Raw genomic sequence first — 26,774 nt, 5'->3', positions numbered from 1 at the left:
TAGTTTAGATGCATAAATCGCTCTGAAACGTGCTCGTATTTCAAAAATATCAAAGAAATAATGGAAATTTAAGTTGATCCGTTCCAAAACTCAAAATATTCATTCAAGAATAATTAATACAAAATACACGTATATATCACACTCGTCACCAAAATATCAAAATGAACAACCTTCTCAGCCTGGTAGTTTGGAACGCCAATGGCTTGCTTAGTCATGGGCAAGAAATAAAAACAAAAAAACAATCAGTTTTAAAAGACATAAAAAAATGTGAAATTCATTGAAAAAAAACAGTTTGAAAAAGACCTCAACGCCAGAACATTTTTGTCGAAAATTAGTATTTATATCATATAGGATAAATCGATATTTTCTTCAATAAGTTTTTCTTTTCCTTTGAACATATACAGGTTCAATAACTTGTCGATTCCATATCTATACAATATCACAGCCTTTGCTTGCGTCCCAATAATGTGTCACTTCATACAACGTAATATTGAGATATAATACAATTAATGTAAATTTTGTAAGCGTCACCCTTTAGTTAAATTACATTTGATGTTCTTATCTATAGGTGCTACAGTTATGCAATTCCTTAAACAAGCTGCTACTGTATTAAGAGTGTAATATATTTTTAATTTACGATCCTCTCTGACGTCGTTGATCATTTCCCTCTCATAATACGCTCACACACCCCCGTTCCTGGGAGTCCATTTTATTATCATCCGAAACGGGAAAGAACCCTCATAAAATTAGTCCCGCGGGAAGACGCTCCCGATTTATCCACGAGTCTGAAAATATTATTCACCGATACAAAACGCGGCAACTATTTCATAATTTACGTCGGAATATAATGCATGTGAAAAAATATTCCTCTCCTACCAGTGTTTCGTAATATAAATATTCAACGTCGATCGGAATGAATGAAATATTCATCGATTGCGAATGAAATATTCAAATTAAAATTACACTGTCGATAAGATCGGGCAGTAATCGAGTTTTAATAGTCCTAACGGGATGATGGGTGTACGAGGCCGGAGTGGGGGGAGCTATAGGTTAATAATGCTCCGCTGTGACCTTTTCGGGACGTAATTACTGGAAATGGGCTTTAGTTTCGATTGAGTTTTCGATACTATTATATGTTATATGCGCGCACGTACAGATAAGTAAAATAAAAATATGTGCTTACTTCAATTATAATCAATGAATACGTGAGCATAATAATAAATTATTCTTACGGTTCACCATTTGTTCATACCTAATAAGTGTCGAACACTGTTGATAGACGTGGATTTCTTGAATTTGTTAACAAACCATAAGTCGCCGGAAAGATAAAAAAAAATCGCATACAAAAATACGAGAGTAAGCAACGTACTTAATATTTTTTACGCTGCACGTACATTACATAATAAAACGGTAACTAATGGATCTTTGAATCGCAGCTTTATACAAAAACACTGACGAAAAATCACGTCATAAAATACTGCTTTAAAAAAAATTCATTTCGCCGCCCGACGTAATGCAATTTACCAAGGAATTTTACCATCCTCAGTTTAGGGAAGCGAAAACCTCCTCAGTAAAGTAGCTTTCATCCCAAGATCCTCTTATCGGGCTAAAGTATAGAAGCAGCGACGCTTCTTCGGAATCTATCGAGGAACAACTAGCCTGCAGCTCTGATATAACCATTAAAATATTTTATGGCAACTGTTGTATGAGTAGAAACACGGTAGAAGTTTGAGAGGTTACACGACTCAAATAAAATGCGTAGTGTAACGCAAGGTGTGACGTCATGAACGTAGATTATCCCAGAAACTGTACGACTCCGATCAGATTCAAAACGAACTTGCATAGATAGGGGTGTGTGTGTGACGTAATAATAGAAGTTTCCGTATCCGTCGGAATCTACGCGAGGCGCCGCCGATTTGACGTTGAGATGGGTGCGCAAATTTAAACAATCTTAACCCGAAGACGCCGCCGCGGAAGAGGGTGGGTTAATTTCGCCCCGCGGGCGTTAAATCGGAGCCGATTTATTAAACGGACGTTCGATCGCGCCGCCTTCATTGAATTGACGTCCGTTAATGGGTTTTCCGAGTGACCGCGGGGCCGATTTACGACCCGTCGCTCTTCGCTTTTATCTCGCAGATTTTTCTCTCTTCCCTTCTTCGCCTATTCGAGATCACTCCAAAGACGCCTTTGTCGACCGTCGGACGCTTTCTTTGTAGTATAGAGGTCCGCGCTGATGGCTTCTTTTTTCCTATTATTCAGAATGTGACGCCGGATTCGGCGATGCAAGATAAGTCCGGGTCGTCGAATCGAAGCGATTGATTAAAAATGTCTAAAAGCTGAGGGTAAACGTGAGAGCTTAGTCGAAAATTCGCAACAATGGATATTTGTCTTCTTTGTGCGTTGTGCCTGTTTTCACAGACCGAACGGTCTGCTAACAGTAGTTGAGCTCAGGGTAGAATATAATACTGCGAACTATGTGGACATATGAAGGTAATACTAACATTACAACTGTCTTTTCAAATGCGAGAGAGCAAAAATTAACAATTTTTATTAGGGTAATAGTTAACAATTATGTGACACTGCTATTTTTGCGTGTAATATTCCTCCGTTGGTCTGACCTACAATCACTGCTTGGATTTCTATATTCTATATCATATTCTGATCTTCCGATAAAATTCAGCTATAATATTAATAGTAGATCTGTAACATTTACATCTAAAGTATTCCCTTCGTAAATATCACGGACAGCCTTTCTATTATAGATTTAAACTAAAATCGTTAGACCAACAAAACGTTAGAATTCGCCGAATAGTATGTTCCAAAAAACAACTACGTTGCCAAATGGATACAATTTTGATTCTACCGTTACGCCATTACACACGCCAGAGTCTAGTTCCACCCTTGAATTACCAGCATTGGTCAAAGGATCGAAGACTGGAAGTTACGTTGAACCTTCTTTATTATTATATAAGAGCGCTGTCGTTCTTATTCACTTTCATACTGTCCTAAAATTAAACCTTGAAGAACGCCAGAATATAATGTTCTGAAATTCAACAGTTAGCTTTTAAACTTAATACAATTGATTCTATAATTCGGAGACGAGCTTATTAATTTATTGAAAAGTACTGACCCGTCTGCATTTTATAAATATATAATTTATTAAATAAATTCTAGAGGAACGTAGGCGACAATATCAGTATTGAGAGTCTGAGGGTCTTCGCTAGTGTGTTGAGTGGCAATCGTTCATCTAATGACAGATATCGTTTTCAACAAGTTCATCTAATGAATGATATCATTTTCAACAAATGAAATGTACGGATTTAAAAAAAGTTTTTTTTACGGTACTACTACTATTTCATTTTGTATTACCGATAATATCAAAAATCGATCTTTATACCAATGCCGGTATTACCGGTATCGGTAATACGAATATAGCACACCCTAGTCAAGATACACGGCGACGCGCGTCTGAAGTCATGCGAGCGGTGCCGGCGGACCTAGCAACAGTCGAAAATTTTGTGATACGGCGTTCCCACATGACGGTGTATATAACACGGCACACAACCAGACTAGACACACTCGACTTCACAACGCTTCACCTTCTATTGAGCATCATATCCAAAACATGCGCTCGAGAACATGTACCGACGACTTGAAAAATAACCTACCGACGCAACCTATTGAAGCGACTACATACGACTTGTACAATTCAACGCGAAACATTGTAATTTGCAAGTTCTCTATTTCATTATTTGTGGTGCTTTATATTTAATTGTAAATTAAGCTCGACTTGAATTAACCGCCTGTATTTTTTAATGAGATTGATAAAAGCTGGGAAAATCTTATCTGAAGTGATCGATTGGAATCATAATTATAATAAATTACTGATTCTCATCCCCCAGATAAGATATAAATTTAAGAACGCCATTGGTCTTTCGTGCTATGTATTCTTTAATGTTTTAGAGAACTAGCCACATTAAAATGTTCCAAGTATTTTTTAAAAGAACTTACAACACATTTTCTAGCAGGAGCTACTTAATTTCTGGTCGTTTACGGGGAATTCTTTAATTAGTTTAAAACGTATAATTGTTAGCGTTCAACTTTTCTGCGTAGTCAATTAGTACCGTTTAACAGTCGATCAACGCCCAATCAGTATACGTATCAATTATACGTTTCACGGGTTCAATCGGGCGCGAGTAAACCGAGCAAGAGTTTGCGATAAGCCGCCTCTTTTATATACTGCATACACTCGCGCAGTCGAATCGATTCGCAAACTTTCACAATTTCTCACCCCGAGTTTGTTCATGCTTTTTGCGAGCTCCTCCGACATCATAGTCATTCATCACGCCGCAGCATCCCTCTCCGCAGCCGCTTCCAGACTTTTACGAATTTTATACATTTTCTTTAATGAGAACAATTTATTTCTATTCGCGCCTGTTCGACTCGCAGACAGGGGCGTTTTCTCTCTCTCTCCCTCTATCTCTCGCTCTTTTTCCTGTTCGTCTGTATTGTAGTGTGCGAAGTGCGTTCTCCATCACACTCGATTCTACGTGACCATCGATCGTGGTTTATGAATTGCGCTCGTTTGTTACGCGACCGCGACGCGGATCGGCGCTATTTGCGGTCTCGATTCGATTTCAATCAAACGGGTGTTGAGATTCTGGCCTCATTTGTCACGGCAGCAAAGCCTCGTTTTTTCATGCCTAGGATTGATTTAAAACAAGCAGTTAATCGTATCAAGATACCCATTTATTTTCGATTCGTGATACACAAGCAATAATGTGAACATAGGGCTCGACAGGGAGACGTTCTGTTCACGTCACTATTTAATCTAGTAACGAATTTAAAGGCTACTGCAAATGAAATAATGAGGTATTTAATTAAAAAATCAATGACTCTCTCTCTCTCTCTTTATATTGAAAGGACAGAACCAGTCTTCAAAAGACCACGGCGATTCGTAATATATGTGGTTGAAGTTCCTTTATAGCGTTTACATCTAACCATTGCTTAAGTTGAGACTTTTTTAACTAAACCTACCACAGCTTTGTATAATGCCATACTAGATATCATAGCTCAAACATACAAGTGTATGGCGAGTTTTAGTACCTGTGTCGGGATGTCTTAATCCTCTTGCTACATATGCTAGCAAAAGGGGCACGTGTCTAGCGTCTGGGCGACGAGGGGCACGAGCCGCGGGCGGAGGAGGCGGCGCCCCCGAAAGAAATCCTCTTTGGAGCTCCCATCCCACTTCGCTGATGATGCTCGCCGCTCTAAAGTATGGGGTGACTTCTCGTAAATATTTAACTGCAACAAACATACAAAATAAATTAATATGATAGCCTTAAACTTAATATACTAGTGGCAAAACTGTAATTCAACTATAAACTATTGAGACAGATATGTTTTAACATTATTAAAATGACGCCATGTAATACTACTCTCTACATGTTAGTTTTTTTATCATTTGACACCTAAAATACCAAGTAAAAAACAATTATGCAAACTCCTAATTAAATTTACAGCCCGTGTAAAATTTCCCATATGTTTATGGATTTTGTACCTCAAAGCAATAATCATATTTCGCTAATATTTCAAATCGTCAACAATTTTAAAACGCAAAACTCGTTAAGATCCGCGATAACCAACTACGCAAACATAACTCGTACGACCTTCACAATTTCTATTACCGACGTATTCGCAAACGGAAATTCCGGTGAAGTTTCCTCAAAGTCTCAAAGGAATTTTTCATCGAATGCACAACGTTGATTGGCACGTGGGAAAACATCAATCATCGCATGTACGTACATATATAGTATACATATACGCATACCAGAGTGAACCAAATGAAATTCGTTCGACGAAAATGTATTAAACGAAATCAATTTTAACTCAAATTGATATTATATGAAGGGCGAGAAATACCATGAAAGACTTTTAGTTTACGATAGCCATTATTAACATAAACTGGAATTGAGCGAAAGTTATAGTTGCGTGGGCGAAACCACAAAAACGATGGCTAAATCGACACATGACGACCGATAAACGCCTTTAACGTCCAACATAATAGATAAATGTTAATATAATACTTCTTCACGGTATTAAATACGATCATAATATCACGTTTACTACGATATAATATTAAACACTATGACAAATTAAGGCAATAAAAATATATTTATTAAGAAAAGTACACAAGTTTAGAGCTCAACTACAATACAATTTAAACATAATTTTAAGTTTCTACACTTTCACAGGTTTTGAATCCGGTTAACTTACCAGAGTACACCAGGCCACAATCGCAATAACTTTGTACTCACAGTGTATGTTTTAACTAGCCATGTAAATTCCCTATCCCGAAAAGTGCGAGGTACAATATCGAAAAGAGTAACTTTTGCTAAAATCAGCAACTTGATTATATGATTAGACAACGACGTTTACGGCCAAATTGTGTATTGAATTTATAATATTACTTCACCCAGTTTCAAGCGCTAAAAGGCCAACTATTTCATGATCATGTCAATCTTTTAAGGTCCTACTCCTTGATATTTCAGCCATTATTTCATCGTCCAGCGAGACTTCGGACAGCTTTTAGACGTTTTCCTGTCCCGCGGGTACCATTTCACCAGAACGAATATATATACATATATATCCCTTACGCTTTTCTTCTCTACTACACAAACACTTTCCAAGCTTGAAAATAACATGCGTGACTCGTCCGTCCCGATTGTTCGTTCAACAAAATTCATTTATCTTTGACAAAGATTACGCCTATAGATATCTATAGATATAATAAATAGCCTAATCTCTTTTCCGACACAGAAATCATCGTAATCCGGCACCGTTTAATTATTTCCACTAGAGCCGACGAAGCGCTAAGAAAATTCGCAAACTTCGGCGAAAGTATCCGAAGTCGAAGTCAAACAAATCAAACTTCGAAACGCCTACAGTCAAAAATAATTTCCTTCGAGAAAAGCATCGACAGATTTCATACCTGCGACTAGCTTAAGCGGAATGACGCGATGGTACAATGTAAACGATTTTGATTTTGAACATACTGGTCGAGGGTTCAAATCTATACAATTATTTAATTATTTAAATTAAATTAAAACCATCGTGACCTAACAGATTTCTCCAATGCGTCACGTCTACGAACCGGACCAGCTCCTCGTAGTTGACATTAAATAGAATAATGTATACAGGGCCGGCTCTAGCGGGGAGCCAAGTAGCCCTCGCCTTAGAGCGACATGGAGCTCATAATTTTTAAATAATGTATTTGCTGTATACCTATTAAGCATTTGGAGACTTTAACATATGAATTTGTATCAATAAACTATCGAGATGAACTTCTACCGGACTTACAAACCATCCCATATAAAAAAGACTGTCTTACAAAAAATCTCAATGTATCTTAAAAATATTCTTCGAACTTTTTCGATTAAGATCATAAGTGTTTGGTTATTCGGAAATTTCATGTTATAGATCCTGATTCAAAAATGCTGCGAACTAAGTGTCATAGAGGACACTAATAGCTCATGGATAATCAAAATGAAACGCGTTTCTCATAACAAAGCCTTTATTTAGCGTCAATTACGTTTAAAGAGAACCTCCACTTGCTTTCTGAGATTTTTAGTGGAGGTTTCTTTTGCTAAAACGTTCCGTAGTGATACTTTGATGGCGTACGAGATCGAGAAAATAACACAATATGGCATTTTCCGACACTAAAAGGGAGACAGTTGGCAGAAGCACATCTCCATAGAGAATCAAATTCACTTCATAGAGAAATAGTCTGCAACAGATCGAAAGCATCTAAACAATTATAAATCATCTGCATACAGAAAAAAGTGGAATTTGTAACTGCCGTATTTATATCATTAATAAATAACGTAAAGAGCAAGTTAAACCTTTAAGTAACCCCCGATAGGGTGAAATGTTATTTCGTCAATCGGCCCCTATAAGCTTCGAACTATCTACAATCGAGAATTACCGAGTTAAATCATCTGAGCAACCAATATCCGACATTTTTTTAACAATTACCATGACAAACCTTGTCGAAGGCCTTCTCAATTTTATGTATATTGCCAAACATTTATTTAAATTAATGAAAGGAGCTGTGAAAATTTCTTCTATTTTCATGCCAATTTCGGAGATGACATTCGCACTTAAATAATCTATTTATTTTTGTTTTAGATCATTGTAATCATTGTTACCTGTAAAGTCATGATGGCCGTATTTTAATAAATAAATATAATATATAGATCAAGCAATTTTACGCAACCGAAACAACCTTAATGTATTTTTTATGCGCGCGTGGCCCGAAAGCCTGAAAGACCTAGGATAGGGCCATTATGTGTCGAATCGCATTCGCAACCCTTTGCATTGTTCTAAGGAGCGTTGGTTTTACCTACATTTAATGACGGTCTGCCACCAATTTGGTTTAAACATGATAATTTAAAATAGCAAATGTGTTAACTAAAAAATTGTGTAACAACATGCAAAAAAAACTTTATTTTAAAAATAAATTTTCAGAAGGACGTATGTTACCGATTAACGTATGTAAGTGGACCTATTTTTCACAAAGAGTGACTGGACTCAATCCGTCAGTGTCGCATTAACTTTCTTCAGCTATAAAGAGCAGTGAAAATGTTTTTCATGCGTGCCCATCCGCAGTCTTCATCGATACGTTTTATATACCATACAGCATCAAGGCTTTATGCACTTAGTTTGTACTAATGCTCTATAGACGTCCAAAAACGCATCATGCTACGAATAAAAGCAAGACAACTTTGCTCTCAGAAAATTTACTCTCAGCAGTAAATCACCTACCACTTGTATTATAAGTGAAGGCACTAAAAAGAAGAAAGGTAAGATTTTAAGTACGAGTTGCTATTTTTCAGAGGTATCATCGCCGACGGGTACGTCATATAAAATTAACGAAGCTCAAATTGGGTCCGCTTATTCATGAGTTGCGGTCGGTCGTCCCAGAAGCGAGAGCCTACAAAACCCGGGACGAGAGTCATTAAACAATGATAACTTTCGAAAGGTATGATACAATGATATGTACTACGCTACTCCTCGGAAAATATGGGGAAACAATCGGATGCGCGCCGTCTTCGCATTACGCGAAATTAATTATGGACCTCGCTAATGGAGCTAAATTAACGAACAAGCAATCTAGTCGGTCTTATGCGGCACATGTGCTTAGTAAAGTTGAGCAATTTTAACCATAAATTTTATACTAAAGTGATTACAATTTAAGAATAATATATCATGATATAAAAACATAGGTATGTTTATGAACCAGATTAGAAACACAATGTATTTAATGGCTCATCACTCTAATACTAGCACCCATTGTTTGAAATATATCAAAATGGGTTTGGATGGCCAATTACATATATATAGAAAGATATTTAGCAGACTCAATCGTTTATGGAAGTTATTTAGTTAACACTTTATCTCGCCTTTTATCATTTCCTTTAAGAGGATGTATCTGCTACGTATGCATTTACTATGTATAATACATTGTGATCCTTAGATCACAATTTGCAAATACATCCAAACGGGGCGAAAATAGAAAGCCTACAAAATAGGCTGGGAGGGTATTGTGTATAGTATATACGCCAATCTTACCAACACAAACAACTTTTTTTATCATAGCTAACAGGTCGATAGCTAGCGTTAAATAGTTACATACATCTAAATTTGTTTTATAGGGGCCGGAAGCTAATAACCGATACCCCGCAGTAAAATCAATTTGTAATAATAATGAAAAGCACAGTATTAATTAAAGGTTTTTGTAAAATATTCCAGCAGATGTGTAGAGATATCAATGATACTCATACATAAAAATCTATGCCTACGGAATGAGTGGAATGAATAGTCCTCTGGAGGACTAGACGATAATGAAAATGTTCTGATGAAACATAAAAAAATGAGCTAGTAGAACTATTTCACTAGGTACGAGTGGAAAGTAAGACTGCTGATAAAAGTAAGAACAGTCACATTATTAAAAACAAACTTCAGAGCCTTCAAACAATGAAAGATTTTGTTTATTTGAGTTCTTCAATATACAATAAATGTAGGTATGGGGCAGATATTCAAAGACTGATCCAAATGGCTTAAACAGCGTGGAAGAACAGAGAATTCTCACAAAAAACTAAGAAACGAATCGATCAGATTTTAATGCTTTTAATGTTTTTAAAGATCTTAATATTAATCTAAAAATATCTTAATAATGATAATATATTATATTGTTTGATTGTGACGATTTCTCTAAATATTTAGACAAAAAATAATAATAAAATATACACGTATTTTAAGTGAGTCAAAAACCGTTCTGGTATTGGTCATTCAATGGACCATCAAAACTGTACAGGCTGTTGAACATCAAATTAAAATGTATTAGCTTTTTTATATTTTTGACCAAAATTATCATTTATTTATATATTTAATAATTAAAAAAATCTTTGAAGATATTCAAAACAATCAATGTTTTTTGATACGCAATAAATAATCTTTATAAGCTTCATTTAACATCTCTGTATGTCTAAGACATTAAACCAAAATCGTCTTAAATCGAAAAATAAAATATATATTTATCAATATATACGTGTACCATAAAAGTATGTAAAATCAGCATTTTTATCAACATAGCGTAATTATAGCACATGGAAATATTCTCACAATTTATGAAAAATGTTCAATAAGTAATAAACTAAAATAAAATCAAATGCAGATTATTGCCTGAAAAATACTAAATGATTAAGTAACGTATTATACAATTTTTTTAAATTAAAATTTGTATTAGTATTTAATATCAAATACATTTCATAAATGTATATACGATACACAACATTATAATTTCCATCAATGAAAAAATGAGCCCTTAAGGGATTTTGTATTCCATTACCAGTTGGTAAATATGTTTATAAACAATATACTACAAAATAAAATAATAGAAAATAAAACCCTTAATTTTTAAAAAAATTCGATGATTTTTATTTTTATCAATTTCCTCATATTTAATTTAATAGTATTTTTTTGTATTTTAGTGTCGATCATAAATTTTAAGGAATTTGCAACCTTAGCCGTTCGTGACCTGCACGAATGGCAAGACTACCTGTTTAAAACTCCACGCAACTAATACAACTAATTTAATTACACTCCCAATTCGTCTTAATTGACAGTTGCAGTTTTGCCGTCTCTCCGAACAAAATCTCTCCAGTTTGGCATTGTGTTCAAAAGCGGATACACATAGTACAAAGCCCGACAACATCATCAAGAACTTCAACCAGAGCTCCCCAACTTAGACTCGGAGTTTACTCGAACTCGAACCAAGAGAAGCCACCGACTAACGGTAGACGTATAAAATCAAAGAAGCAGCCAATAAATACCAATCCAATTATACCCCAGATTGTCGTAGGAAAAAATGGGCGATTACTAAACTCTCCGCATGCTAGCTATGTATATAAATACGGATGCACAGCGCCCAAATTAATAACTTCTATTCGAGACTCGCAAGAACTTTAACCAAACTCTCCAACTGAGTTTATACAAGCTCGAACTAAGAGGAGTCGCTAACCAACGACACGGAAAAGGTCGAAGAAACAGCCGCTTCTCTCTTCTCGTAAATCCTAATTTAGCTCGACATCTAAAATCCAGAGTTTCAGAAACGACTAGATCTTTCAGATACAAACACGAAAAGAGGATTTCAAACGTAATTCAAATTGTTGCAAAACATTACTAAATAACAAAGTTTTTTTTCTTTATTAATGTTCTAAAAACCCCTGACACAAAGCCTAGGACAGTGTCATGTTTTTTTTTACATTACTTCGTGTTGTATTAAATTATACTATATATCAGCGGTGCGCAAACAATGGAACGCAATGATAACAATTTGTAAGATTTTTTTTATATATTTTTAATTCTTGTTAGCCCCTCGAGAAACATACTACAGAAGGTATCTTTGAAAAGTCGACTGAAAAGTCAGATTGTTTTCCATCATATGCAACGAAGTGGGATCTGAATATGACAACTGAGTTTTGCACACAGGTGTGAGATGGTTGTGTGGCAAAACTTTACGTCGTTTCTTTGAACCTAAGCATGAAATCCAGTTATATATTTTTTGATGGAACAGAGAAATACTCGCAAAACAATTTAACAATGAAAATTTCATTTTAATCATTTTCTTTCTTACGTATATTGTTGAAAAAATTAATAACCTCAATTTTTAAGGCAAATCGAACATTTTAATGACATAAATAAAATTTCTAGTTTTATGAAAATGTTGTTTTATTAAATCACTTGTAAAGTTTCCATGCCTCTATGATTTTGCTGATAGGATAAAACTTAAAAATATGTTAGTCACACACATGTTGATTTTTCAAGAAACCAGATTTTTATTTTCTTATATTAAAGAGTTTGACTGGGTACGTAATAATTTTGATGAAAACACGTTTGATAAAGAAAGATTAACAGAAAAGGAAAATGATTCTATGTTAAAGACTGATTTTAAAAAGAGATCATTAGGAAATTATGGCTTTTCCTGAAAAGTGAATATCCAGCACTGATTTCACAAAATATTGATATACAATTACAATTTATATCCACCTATTTGGGTAAAGTTAATTTTCTAAACAGACTATTTTCGAAATGTTACGTTCAGTGGTCGGATGTTAAATTAAAGTGGCGATTTCGTCATATAAATCTGGACCAAATTTCCAGTAAGAGAAGCCCACAAATCCTATTGAATTAAACCATTTCATACAAGAATCAAGTGTTTATAATAATCATACTAACTGGTTCAACAGATATTTGTCCTATTTCGCGTTCCTTTCATCTCTAACGCTATTTTATACTCGGCTGCTCTCAGATCTTAATTCATAGACCAAATGTGAAGCATCACATCATCTCAATGTTTATACTTACATAACTGATTGTGTAAATATAAACATTGAGATGGTGTTCAAGGAAACTAATTCATGTGATAATGCTTTGTTACATTACTACTCAGGTATGAAAAATGGAGGAAACAATCATAAGTTTTGAAGAACACAGTAAAAATTCTGTTTAAAAATGTCACGATTACCATACATTTTGTTGAAATCTATACATTTTATTTGTTAAAAACGATATCTCCATGGATTAGAACTATGAAAACGACGACGTCCATATTGCTAAAAAGCAAAAGCGTAAAATAAAATGATGCTCATTGTCGGAGATTAACCTAAATACTTTTATCAGTGTAGATATCAAAGTAGAATAATATACTTCTTAGTCCACAAGAGCCAAAATATCGGCCCGCCCTAACTAAGCAAAAAATTTCACCGGCAATCGGAGCAAATTGTTTTGCAAATTTAACATGTTCGATATTTACTTTATCTCAGGCAAGTTAAATGGTACCTAGCTGTTCCCAGTAATTCTGTTATATAACAAAAAAACGACTGCACCTACTTTTATAATAGGGATGGCTGGCGAAGTGACAATAAAAGCAGGTATTGCATACATGAATTTTTTTCTATTATTTGTACATTTTTATCTCCATTCAGACATATTTTTACCCAAATAGTCTACGGAATATGCTTCACTAAGCATAGGTGTTAAATATTAGTAATAATTAAAATGTGTTGACGGGTGGTTTTTACATCAAACTTGATTTATCTTTTATTTTTTAAGTAAATAAATATGAAAAATATAATCTACGCAATAACAAATGTTGTTACTTTGTATTACCTCACAAAAAATGCTTTTATGTCTGGAACTAAAGAGTTTATGCAGTATTTACGTATATTTTATTCTATTATATTTACATAAGCATTTATAACTCAAATTTAATTTATGAAACTTACAAAGCGAGTAGAAATATATAATTATATAAGAGATAAATTATTCAAAAATTAATATAATCTAGATATTTTAAAATAATTATTAAATGTGCAATAATTAAAATAAAATAATATAAATAAATCATACCTCAATCACATAAATATCGCAAGCATCAATCATATAAATCTGTTTTTTTTAATATGTTGCATTTTGAACAAACATATTATAATTTTTTACACACTACTTACTCATAAGTTTCTTTCGGGTAATCGTAACTGACAAAAAATAATGAGTAATATTGGAATAAATTGGCGAGTGGCGCTGGTATACAAATTTAGGAAACATCCATAAGACGATATTTTGTCAAATACGATCTTATCCTAGAGTTACTACTGTTCCAAAAGAAAGAAAGATTTACAGCCCGTATTTTCGAAAATATTTTACTGTTTTTTATCTTGGTAATACCAGTACTATTGCAATCCTTAATTCTGACTTTTAATATAAATTCTGACCACAACCTTATTAAAATTCTGACGCGAAAAACACGAGTATCATATTTAAGGCAAATATTTTTTTAATGCTTTGAGAATATATAAAATTATCAAAATCAGTGTAAAATAATAAAAAAAAATATAAACAGTAATCACATCAATGCATATATTTACACAATAAGTTATGAAAACAGACACATTGAGTAGACTAATTCATATGGTCTTTCGTTTGTCAATTATTTCGAATATAATGGAATATAGAATTTCAACTAGCATATTATACTCTGCTATGGATTTTAGCATAATCTGTGCATAAAACAAGAAAATGCAATAGCTTTTAAGAGGTGATGTTTAAAAGGTGTGAAATTAAAAGAGTAAATTTATTTTGTGATAGACATCACGCTATAACTAACATGATTAATAGTAAATTACAAGGATACACACTACATGTTTGATAAGGTTGTGGGCGTGCTTCTTCAGTCAATAACAAACAATTGAATTCAATAAGAACTACGCACATCAATTGTAGAGCTTTCACAAAAGTTAGGCATTAGTATAACATGAGTTCTAGACTACTTAAATCAAAAAATCATGACAAATGAACTTAACGAAAAGCAAATAATCGCCGTTAATAAGTTTGTTTGGAGCTTAATTTACGCAACAGAAACGATCCACTTATCGATCGTACGACTAAAAGTGTCAAAAATCAAACGCCAAAGCACTTCACAAAACCGAAATTACACCAAAGTAAAATTATAGTGTTTTGTGGTTTGCAGAGAGTATAATCATGGTTGTCATTAAAATTGAATTCTAAATATTGTAATATAATTTGCAAAGCATAATAATTTGTATTTATTTACACCAATGATGGTCGATTTTTGTTATGTTATGGCCACAGTTGTCAAAACTCGTGTGACGTTTAATCGTGTAAGGTGTATACATACATATTAATATTGTTGTTTTGTTTTCATTATATTTACACTGACTCATTTTTTGTTTAAACGTTAAGTTAAACACTATCACTCGCGATATACCTTCAAGCTGCACAACTTTTCCGGCCCTCTTGAGCGCCTTGACCGCTTCCTCGTGAGTGGCATCTTTTAGGTCCTCTCCGTTCACCGAGAGTATAGCGTCTCCCACGTACAGCTGCTCCGTGAGGTCAGCGGCCATGCCTTTGAAGATCTTGGAGATGAGGATGGGCATGTTGTTTTCGACGCCGCCTTTGATGGAGATGCCCAGGCCGTTGTTGTCCGACTTGACGACCTGGACGAGCCGCTTCTGGTTGGCGACCGAGTCGGGCACCTCGGCGAAATCCCCGTTTGGGGTCTCCGCGTTGTTGTTCAAGGTGCCGTTGAGCGCCGTAGAGGCGTCGTAGCTGTCGTCGAGGCACACGCTCAGGTAGTCGTCCTCGAGCCGGCAGCTGACGCGGTACCACGTGCCGCGCACCAGCGTCTCGAGGGGCCCCGCCTCCGCCACCGCCCCCGGGCTGCCAGAGCCGGGGCTGTCTCGCCCGTTCTCCACCATGATCCGAACTGCTGTCCGAGCGTGCGTTATCTGAACAGCATCGCAGACGCAGACGCGAACGCGAACATACGACGACGCGACCGGCCGCGAGCGCCGCCGCCGAGACGATGGGCCCCAGCGCCGCCCACAGACACAACACACCAGTGTTGCCAGCGCGCACAAGCGAGACTAGCTTCGCGGCGCTCCGAACTGCGAAATAATTCTATCTATCGAACGATCACAACGCATAAACAATTCCACGCATAGGAATGTTTGCAATTTTTTTATTAAAAGCACGGAATAAAATAATTATTAGGTAAACGTTTCAAGCTGGTCGAAAAATATCGCTTTAAGGCCAAAGCTGTCAGATCGACGCTAGGCGGTGCCTAGCGCCCGCGCGTTCAAACACACGAACTCGTTTCCGGTCATGCAAAAAAAATCGATAGTCAGTATTGAATTTAAATTATGCGATAGATTTATCGAATTTTAACATATTAGACCGATAAATTAAAAGCAATACAAAATAAATCATAAAACAGGGATGAGAAGAAAATACTGGTGCCTTCCTCCACCAGAAATAGTATTACTTTTTTTCAGATAGACACGCAAAATTTTAATTTTTCTCAGTTATTGGGAAAATAAATAAAATTACTCAAAAACAGTACACACTTCGTGAATCCTAATTATTTAAACGATTGAATCATAAACACTGTTTATTTTGTAGGGAAGCTAATTATAAATAAAATAAAGTTAATGAAGTTATGAACGACTTTGATGATTTTGGGTCTTTGACCTTAAAATCAAGCAGAGCTGTCCCGATAATGTTCAGCGCCCTGGGCTCTAAAAAACATAAAATTTTGATTGAGAACAAATTCTTAAGAGAGCTAAAAAATGTCATAGCGGATTTTTTTGTTTAAAATAAATCCATCTATTTTGTCCGAGGAAGTTAATGGAGAAAAAAGGTTGTTATGAAAATGTATCTTCAACAAACTATCTCGGACGTTTTTTAATAAGGACAAATTAATAAAAAAAAGATAGTCACAAAAAATTTTGTTTTAAAAGCATTTCGGTGTTTTTATTATATAAAAATATTTTTTTGCGGGAGTTAAAAAAAAGATCTTTTCAAAAAAAATGAGAAGATATTGATACCGTGCTAAATATAATTAAACTGCGCACTTATTCGGAGTAAATGGTGCCCCTATCTGTAACAAATGGCGCCCCTTTTGGAGCTGCTGCCCTGGCCACCCCCCCCCCCTTAGGTGTCAGTGCTCCTGTAATAAATAAATGTCCTGATATTTTAGTGCTCCTCGAAGAAAAGAGTAAGTGAAGTCCGATTCTTTGTAAACCCTTTTATATATTTTATGCGAGCGACTTTGACAAATTATGAACAAATTTATTTTGCCGAATTACGGCATTTTCCTTTTCTTGGTTACGCTACATTATTTCTGCCGCGTGAGTATTTATATAGGGTGGCAAGCTATAAGTTATTATTTGAACTGGTAGCTTTATGAATGGAGATAAGTCCTTGTTTCGAGCACAACTATAACCAAAAATATCATGGTCGTTACAAATGGCATTTTAATCTTGACCATGATGATTTCTATCTATTGTTAGTAAAAAAAAAGTAATCTACGTCGCTTTCTAAATGTTCTGGTGAATGTCTAAGTTCTAAGTCTATATTTTCGAAAGACTGGTGAATTTTAATTATAGGTGTTCTCGTCACACGTTTTGTTCAGTAGGTACTTGCTGTAATAATCTAGAAGTAACAATCCTACAATCAGCGCAAAACAAATCACACGGAACAAATAAAAAATGTAATGAACATTGTATTATAGTATCAATGATTAACTATATCAGATATCGGGCACTTAATAATCAAAATGTTGAGTATACGTTTTATCACCGTACGCCATGTAATACTACTCTCTACATGTTAGTTTTTTTATCATTTGACACCTAAAATACCAAGTAAAAAACAATTATGCAAACTCCTAATTAAATTTACAGCCCGTGTAAAATTTCCCATATGTTTATGGATTTTGTACCTCAAAGCAATAATCATATTTCGCTAATATTTCAAATCGTCAACAATTTTAAAACGCAAAACTCGTTAAGATCCGCGATAACCAACTACGCAAACATAACTCGTACGACCTTCACAATTTCTATTACCGACGTATTCGCAAACGGAAATTCCGGTGAAGTTTCCTCAAAGTCTCAAAGGAATTTTTCATCGAATGCACAACGTTGATTGGCACGTGGGAAAACATCAATCATCGCATGTACGTACATATATAGTATACATATACGCATACCAGAGTGAACCAAATGAAATTCGTTCGACGAAAATGTATTAAACGAAATCAATTTTAACTCAAATTGATATTATATGAAGGGCGAGAAATACCATGAAAGACTTTTAGTTTACGATAGCCATTATTAACATAAACTGGAATTGAGCGAAAGTTATAGTTGCGTGGGCGAAACCACAAAAACGATGGCTAAATCGACACATGACGACCGATAAACGCCTTTAACGTCCAACATAATAGATAAATGTTAATATAATACTTCTTCACGGTATTAAATACGATCATAATATCACGTTTACTACGATATAATATTAAACACTATGACAAATTAAGGCAATAAAAATATATTTATTAAGAAAAGTACACAAGTTTAGAGCTCAACTACAATACAATTTAAACATAATTTTAAGTTTCTACACTTTCACAGGTTTTGAATCCGGTTAACTTACCAGAGTACACCAGGCCACAATCGCAATAACTTTGTACTCACAGTGTATGTTTTAACTAGCCATGTAAATTCCCTATCCCGAAAAGTGCGAGGTACAATATCGAAAAGAGTAACTTTTGCTAAAATCAGCAACTTGATTATATGATTAGACAACGACGTTTACGGCCAAATTGTGTATTGAATTTATAATATTACTTCACCCAGTTTCAAGCGCTAAAAGGCCAACTATTTCATGATCATGTCAATCTTTTAAGGTCCTACTCCTTGATATTTCAGCCATTATTTCATCGTCCAGCGAGACTTCGGACAGCTTTTAGACGTTTTCCTGTCCCGCGGGTACCATTTCACCAGAACGAATATATATACATATATATCCCTTACGCTTTTCTTCTCTACTACACAAACACTTTCCAAGCTTGAAAATAACATGCGTGACTCGTCCGTCCCGATTGTTCGTTCAACAAAATTCATTTATCTTTGACAAAGATTACGCCTATAGATATCTATAGATATAATAAATAGCCTAATCTCTTTTCCGACACAGAAATCATCGTAATCCGGCACCGTTTAATTATTTCCACTAGAGCCGACGAAGCGCTAAGAAAATTCGCAAACTTCGGCGAAAGTATCCGAAGTCGAAGTCAAACAAATCAAACTTCGAAACGCCTACAGTCAAAAATAATTTCCTTCGAGAAAAGCATCGACAGATTTCATACCTGCGACTAGCTTAAGCGGAATGACGCGATGGTACAATGTAAACGATTTTGATTTTGAACATACTGGTCGAGGGTTCAAATCTATACAATTATTTAATTATTTAAATTAAATTAAAACCATCGTGACCTAACAGATTTCTCCAATGCGTCACGTCTACGAACCGGACCAGCTCCTCGTAGTTGACATTAAATAGAATAATGTATACAGGGCCGGCTCTAGCGGGGAGCCAAGTAGCCCTCGCCTTAGAGCGACATGGAGCTCATAATTTTTAAATAATGTATTTGCTGTATACCTATTAAGCATTTGGAGACTTTAACATATGAATTTGTATCAATAAACTATCGAGATGAACTTCTACCGGACTTACAAACCATCCCATATAAAAAAGACTGTCTTACAAAAAATCTCAATGTATCTTAAAAATATTCTTCGAACTTTTTCGATTAAGATCATAAGTGTTTGGTTATTCGGAAATTTCATGTTATAGATCCTGATTCAAAAATGCTGCGAACTAAGTGTCATAGAGGACACTAATAGCTCATGGATAATCAAAATGAAACGCGTTTCTCATAACAAAGCCTTTATTTAGCGTCAATTACGTTTAAAGAGAACCTCCACTTGCTTTCTGAGATTTTTAGTGGAGGTTTCTTTTGCTAAAACGTTCCGTAGTGATACTTTGATGGCGTACGAGATCGAGAAAATAACACAATATGGCATTTTCCGACACTAAAAGGGAGACAGTTGGCAGAAGCACATCTCCATAGAGAATCAAATTCACTTCATAGAGAAATAGTCTGCAACAGATCGAAAGCATCTAAACAATTATAAATCATCTGCATACAGAAAAAAGTGGAATTTGTAACTGCCGTATTTATATCATTAATAAATAACGTAAAGAGCAAGTTAAACCTTTAAGTAACCCCCGATAGGGTGAAATGTTATTTCGTCAATCGGCCCCTATAAGCTTCGAACTATCTACAATCGAGAATTACCGAGTTAAATCATCTGAGCAACCAATATCCGACATTTTTTTAACAATTACCATGACAAACCTTGTCGAAGGCCTTCTCAATTTTATGTATATTGCCAAACATTTATTTAAATTAATGAAAGGAGCTGTGAAAATTTCTTCTATTTTCATGCCAATTTCGGAGATGACATTCGCACTTAAATAATCTATTTATTTTTGTTTTAGATCATTGTAATCATTGTTACCTGTAAAGTCATGATGGCCGTATTTTAATAAATAAATATAATATATAGATCAAGCAATTTTACGCAACCGAAACAACCTTAATGTATTTTTTATGCGCGCGTGGCCCGAAAGCCTGAAAGACCTAGGATAGGGCCATTATGTGTCGAATCGCATTCGCAACCCTTTGCATTGTTCTAAGGAGCGTTGGTTTTACCTACATTTAATGACGGTCTGCCACCAATTTGGTTTAAACATGATAATTTAAAATAGCAAATGTGTTAACTAAAAAATTGTGTAACAACATGCAAAAAAAACTTTATTTTAAAAATAAATTTTCAGAAGGACGTATGTTACCGATTAACGTATGTAAGTGGACCTATTTTTCACAAAGAGTGACTGGACTCAATCCGTCAGTGTCGCATTAACTTTCTTCAGCTATAAAGAGCAGTGAAAATGTTTTTCATGCGTGCCCATCCGCAGTCTTCATCGATACGTTTTATATACCATACAGCATCAAGGCTTTATGCACTTAGTTTGTACTAATGCTCTATAGACGTCCAAAAACGCATCATGCTACGAATAAAAGCAAGACAACTTTGCTCTCAGAAAATTTACTCTCAGCAGTAAATCACCTACCACTTGTATTATAAGTGAAGGCACTAAAAAGAAGAAAGGTAAGATTTTAAGTACGAGTTGCTATTTTTCAGAGGTATCATCGCCGACGGGTACGTCATATAAAATTAACGAAGCTCAAATTGGGTCCGCTTATTCATGAGTTGCGGTCGGTCGTCCCAGAAGCGAGAGCCTACAAAACCCGGGACGAGAGTCATTAAACAATGATAACTTTCGAAAGGTATGATACAATGATATGTACTACGCTACTCCTCGGAAAATATGGGGAAACAATCGGATGCGCGCCGTCTTCGCATTACGCGAAATTAATTATGGACCTCGCTAATGGAGCTAAATTAACGAACAAGCAATCTAGTCGGTCTTATGCGGCACATGTGCTTAGTAAAGTTGAGCAATTTTAACCATAAATTTTATACTAAAGTGATTACAATTTAAGAATAATATATCATGATATAAAAACATAGGTATGTTTATGAACCAGATTAGAAACACAATGTATTTAATGGCTCATCACTCTAATACTAGCACCCATTGTTTGAAATATATCAAAATGGGTTTGGATGGCCAATTACATATATATAGAAAGATATTTAGCAGACTCAATCGTTTATGGAAGTTATTTAGTTAACACTTTATCTCGCCTTTTATCATTTCCTTTAAGAGGATGTATCTGCTACGTATGCATTTACTATGTATAATACATTGTGATCCTTAGATCACAATTTGCAAATACATCCAAACGGGGCGAAAATAGAAAGCCTACAAAATAGGCTGGGAGGGTATTGTGTATAGTATATACGCCAATCTTACCAACACAAACAACTTTTTTTATCATAGCTAACAGGTCGATAGCTAGCGTTAAATAGTTACATACATCTAAATTTGTTTTATAGGGGCCGGAAGCTAATAACCGATACCCCGCAGTAAAATCAATTTGTAATAATAATGAAAAGCACAGTATTAATTAAAGGTTTTTGTAAAATATTCCAGCAGATGTGTAGAGATATCAATGATACTCATACATAAAAATCTATGCCTACGGAATGAGTGGAATGAATAGTCCTCTGGAGGACTAGACGATAATGAAAATGTTCTGATGAAACATAAAAAAATGAGCTAGTAGAACTATTTCACTAGGTACGAGTGGAAAGTAAGACTGCTGATAAAAGTAAGAACAGTCACATTATTAAAAACAAACTTCAGAGCCTTCAAACAATGAAAGATTTTGTTTATTTGAGTTCTTCAATATACAATAAATGTAGGTATGGGGCAGATATTCAAAGACTGATCCAAATGGCTTAAACAGCGTGGAAGAACAGAGAATTCTCACAAAAAACTAAGAAACGAATCGATCAGATTTTAATGCTTTTAATGTTTTTAAAGATCTTAATATTAATCTAAAAATATCTTAATAATGATAATATATTATATTGTTTGATTGTGACGATTTCTCTAAATATTTAGACAAAAAATAATAATAAAATATACACGTATTTTAAGTGAGTCAAAAACCGTTCTGGTATTGGTCATTCAATGGACCATCAAAACTGTACAGGCTGTTGAACATCAAATTAAAATGTATTAGCTTTTTTATATTTTTGACCAAAATTATCATTTATTTATATATTTAATAATTAAAAAAATCTTTGAAGATATTCAAAACAATCAATGTTTTTTGATACGCAATAAATAATCTTTATAAGCTTCATTTAACATCTCTGTATGTCTAAGACATTAAACCAAAATCGTCTTAAATCGAAAAATAAAATATATATTTATCAATATATACGTGTACCATAAAAGTATGTAAAATCAGCATTTTTATCAACATAGCGTAATTATAGCACATGGAAATATTCTCACAATTTATGAAAAATGTTCAATAAGTAATAAACTAAAATAAAATCAAATGCAGATTATTGCCTGAAAAATACTAAATGATTAAGTAACGTATTATACAATTTTTTTAAATTAAAATTTGTATTAGTATTTAATATCAAATACATTTCATAAATGTATATACGATACACAACATTATAATTTCCATCAATGAAAAAATGAGCCCTTAAGGGATTTTGTATTCCATTACCAGTTGGTAAATATGTTTATAAACAATATACTACAAAATAAAATAATAGAAAATAAAACCCTTAATTTTTAAAAAAATTCGATGATTTTTATTTTTATCAATTTCCTCATATTTAATTTAATAGTATTTTTTTGTATTTTAGTGTCGATCATAAATTTTAAGGAATTTGCAACCTTAGCCGTTCGTGACCTGCACGAATGGCAAGACTACCTGTTTAAAACTCCACGCAACTAATACAACTAATTTAATTACACTCCCAATTCGTCTTAATTGACAGTTGCAGTTTTGCCGTCTCTCCGAACAAAATCTCTCCAGTTTGGCATTGTGTTCAAAAGCGGATACACATAGTACAAAGCCCGACAACATCATCAAGAACTTCAACCAGAGCTCCCCAACTTAGACTCGGAGTTTACTCGAACTCGAACCAAGAGAAGCCACCGACTAACGGTAGACGTATAAAATCAAAGAAGCAGCCAATAAATACCAATCCAATTATACCCCAGATTGTCGTAGGAAAAAATGGGCGATTACTAAACTCTCCGCATGCTAGCTATGTATATAAATACGGATGCACAGCGCCCAAATTAATAACTTCTATTCGAGACTCGCAAGAACTTTAACCAAACTCTCCAACTGAGTTTATACAAGCTCGAACTAAGAGGAGTCGCTAACCAACGACACGGAAAAGGTCGAAGAAACAGCCGCTTCTCTCTTCTCGTAAATCCTAATTTAGCTCGACATCTAAAATCCAGAGTTTCAGAAACGACTAGATCTTTCAGATACAAACACGAAAAGAGGATTTCAAACGTAATTCAAATTGTTGCAAAACATTACTAAATAACAAAGTTTTTTTTCTTTATTAATGTTCTAAAAACCCCTGACACAAAGCCTAGGACAGTGTCATGTTTTTTTTTACATTACTTCGTGTTGTATTAAATTATACTATATATCAGCGGTGCGCAAACAATGGAACGCAATGATAACAATTTGTAAGATTTTTTTTATATATTTTTAATTCTTGTTAGCCCCTCGAGAAACATACTACAGAAGGTATCTTTGAAAAGTCGACTGAAAAGTCAGATTGTTTTCCATCATATGCAACGAAGTGGGATCTGAATATGACAACTGAGTTTTGCACACAGGTGTGAGATGGTTGTGTGGCAAAACTTTACGTCGTTTCTTTGAACCTAAGCATGAAATCCAGTTATATATTTTTTGATGGAACAGAGAAATACTCGCAAAACAATTTAACAATGAAAATTTCATTTTAATCATTTTCTTTCTTACGTATATTGTTGAAAAAATTAATAACCTCAATTTTTAAGGCAAATCGAACATTTTAATGACATAAATAAAATTTCTAGTTTTATGAAAATGTTGTTTTATTAAATCACTTGTAAAGTTTCCATGCCTCTATGATTTTGCTGATAGGATAAAACTTAAAAATATGTTAGTCACACACATGTTGATTTTTCAAGAAACCAGATTTTTATTTTCTTATATTAAAGAGTTTGACTGGGTACGTAATAATTTTGATGAAAACACGTTTGATAAAGAAAGATTAACAGAAAAGGAAAATGATTCTATGTTAAAGACTGATTTTAAAAAGAGATCATTAGGAAATTATGGCTTTTCCTGAAAAGTGAATATCCAGCACTGATTTCACAAAATATTGATATACAATTACAATTTATATCCACCTATTTGGGTAAAGTTAATTTTCTAAACAGACTATTTTCGAAATGTTACGTTCAGTGGTCGGATGTTAAATTAAAGTGGCGATTTCGTCATATAAATCTGGACCAAATTTCCAGTAAGAGAAGCCCACAAATCCTATTGAATTAAACCATTTCATACAAGAATCAAGTGTTTATAATAATCATACTAACTGGTTCAACAGATATTTGTCCTATTTCGCGTTCCTTTCATCTCTAACGCTATTTTATACTCGGCTGCTCTCAGATCTTAATTCATAGACCAAATGTGAAGCATCACATCATCTCAATGTTTATACTTACATAACTGATTGTGTAAATATAAACATTGAGATGGTGTTCAAGGAAACTAATTCATGTGATAATGCTTTGTTACATTACTACTCAGGTATGAAAAATGGAGGAAACAATCATAAGTTTTGAAGAACACAGTAAAAATTCTGTTTAAAAATGTCACGATTACCATACATTTTGTTGAAATCTATACATTTTATTTGTTAAAAACGATATCTCCATGGATTAGAACTATGAAAACGACGACGTCCATATTGCTAAAAAGCAAAAGCGTAAAATAAAATGATGCTCATTGTCGGAGATTAACCTAAATACTTTTATCAGTGTAGATATCAAAGTAGAATAATATACTTCTTAGTCCACAAGAGCCAAAATATCGGCCCGCCCTAACTAAGCAAAAAATTTCACCGGCAATCGGAGCAAATTGTTTTGCAAATTTAACATGTTCGATATTTACTTTATCTCAGGCAAGTTAAATGGTACCTAGCTGTTCCCAGTAATTCTGTTATATAACAAAAAAACGACTGCACCTACTTTTATAATAGGGATGGCTGGCGAAGTGACAATAAAAGCAGGTATTGCATACATGAATTTTTTTCTATTATTTGTACATTTTTATCTCCATTCAGACATATTTTTACCCAAATAGTCTACGGAATATGCTTCACTAAGCATAGGTGTTAAATATTAGTAATAATTAAAATGTGTTGACGGGTGGTTTTTACATCAAACTTGATTTATCTTTTATTTTTTAAGTAAATAAATATGAAAAATATAATCTACGCAATAACAAATGTTGTTACTTTGTATTACCTCACAAAAAATGCTTTTATGTCTGGAACTAAAGAGTTTATGCAGTATTTACGTATATTTTATTCTATTATATTTACATAAGCATTTATAACTCAAATTTAATTTATGAAACTTACAAAGCGAGTAGAAATATATAATTATATAAGAGATAAATTATTCAAAAATTAATATAATCTAGATATTTTAAAATAATTATTAAATGTGCAATAATTAAAATAAAATAATATAAATAAATCATACCTCAATCACATAAATATCGCAAGCATCAATCATATAAATCTGTTTTTTTTAATATGTTGCATTTTGAACAAACATATTATAATTTTTTACACACTACTTACTCATAAGTTTCTTTCGGGTAATCGTAACTGACAAAAAATAATGAGTAATATTGGAATAAATTGGCGAGTGGCGCTGGTATACAAATTTAGGAAACATCCATAAGACGATATTTTGTCAAATACGATCTTATCCTAGAGTTACTACTGTTCCAAAAGAAAGAAAGATTTACAGCCCGTATTTTCGAAAATATTTTACTGTTTTTTATCTTGGTAATACCAGTACTATTGCAATCCTTAATTCTGACTTTTAATATAAATTCTGACCACAACCTTATTAAAATTCTGACGCGAAAAACACGAGTATCATATTTAAGGCAAATATTTTTTTAATGCTTTGAGAATATATAAAATTATCAAAATCAGTGTAAAATAATAAAAAAAAATATAAACAGTAATCAC

General features: G+C 34.0%; 1 protein-coding gene across 1 annotated transcript in view; it reads right to left on the bottom strand.

Annotated features, from left to right (window-relative positions):
• Positions 1–15,945, bottom strand: part of LOC148230729 (beta-1-syntrophin-like) — an 87,212-nt gene extending 71,267 nt beyond the window's left edge. The window contains exons 1-2 of the mRNA XM_088193940.1: positions 15,350–15,945; positions 5,107–5,304 (exon numbers count right to left, since the gene is read on the bottom strand). Of these exons, the coding sequence (XP_088050066.1) occupies positions 5,107–5,304; positions 15,350–15,839 (688 nt within the window). The 5' untranslated portion in view covers positions 15,840–15,945. The remainder of the gene's footprint in view (positions 1–5,106; positions 5,305–15,349) is intronic.
• Positions 15,946–26,774: the final 10,829 nt, after the last annotated feature.

This window comes from Plectrocnemia conspersa, unplaced genomic scaffold, assembly GCF_051122295.1.
Source record: "Plectrocnemia conspersa isolate PC_06_02 unplaced genomic scaffold, ASM5112229v1 ptg000010l, whole genome shotgun sequence".
Taxonomy (NCBI): Eukaryota; Metazoa; Arthropoda; class Insecta; order Trichoptera; family Polycentropodidae; genus Plectrocnemia; species Plectrocnemia conspersa.
This window is presented reverse-complemented; position numbering and strand designations above follow the sequence as displayed.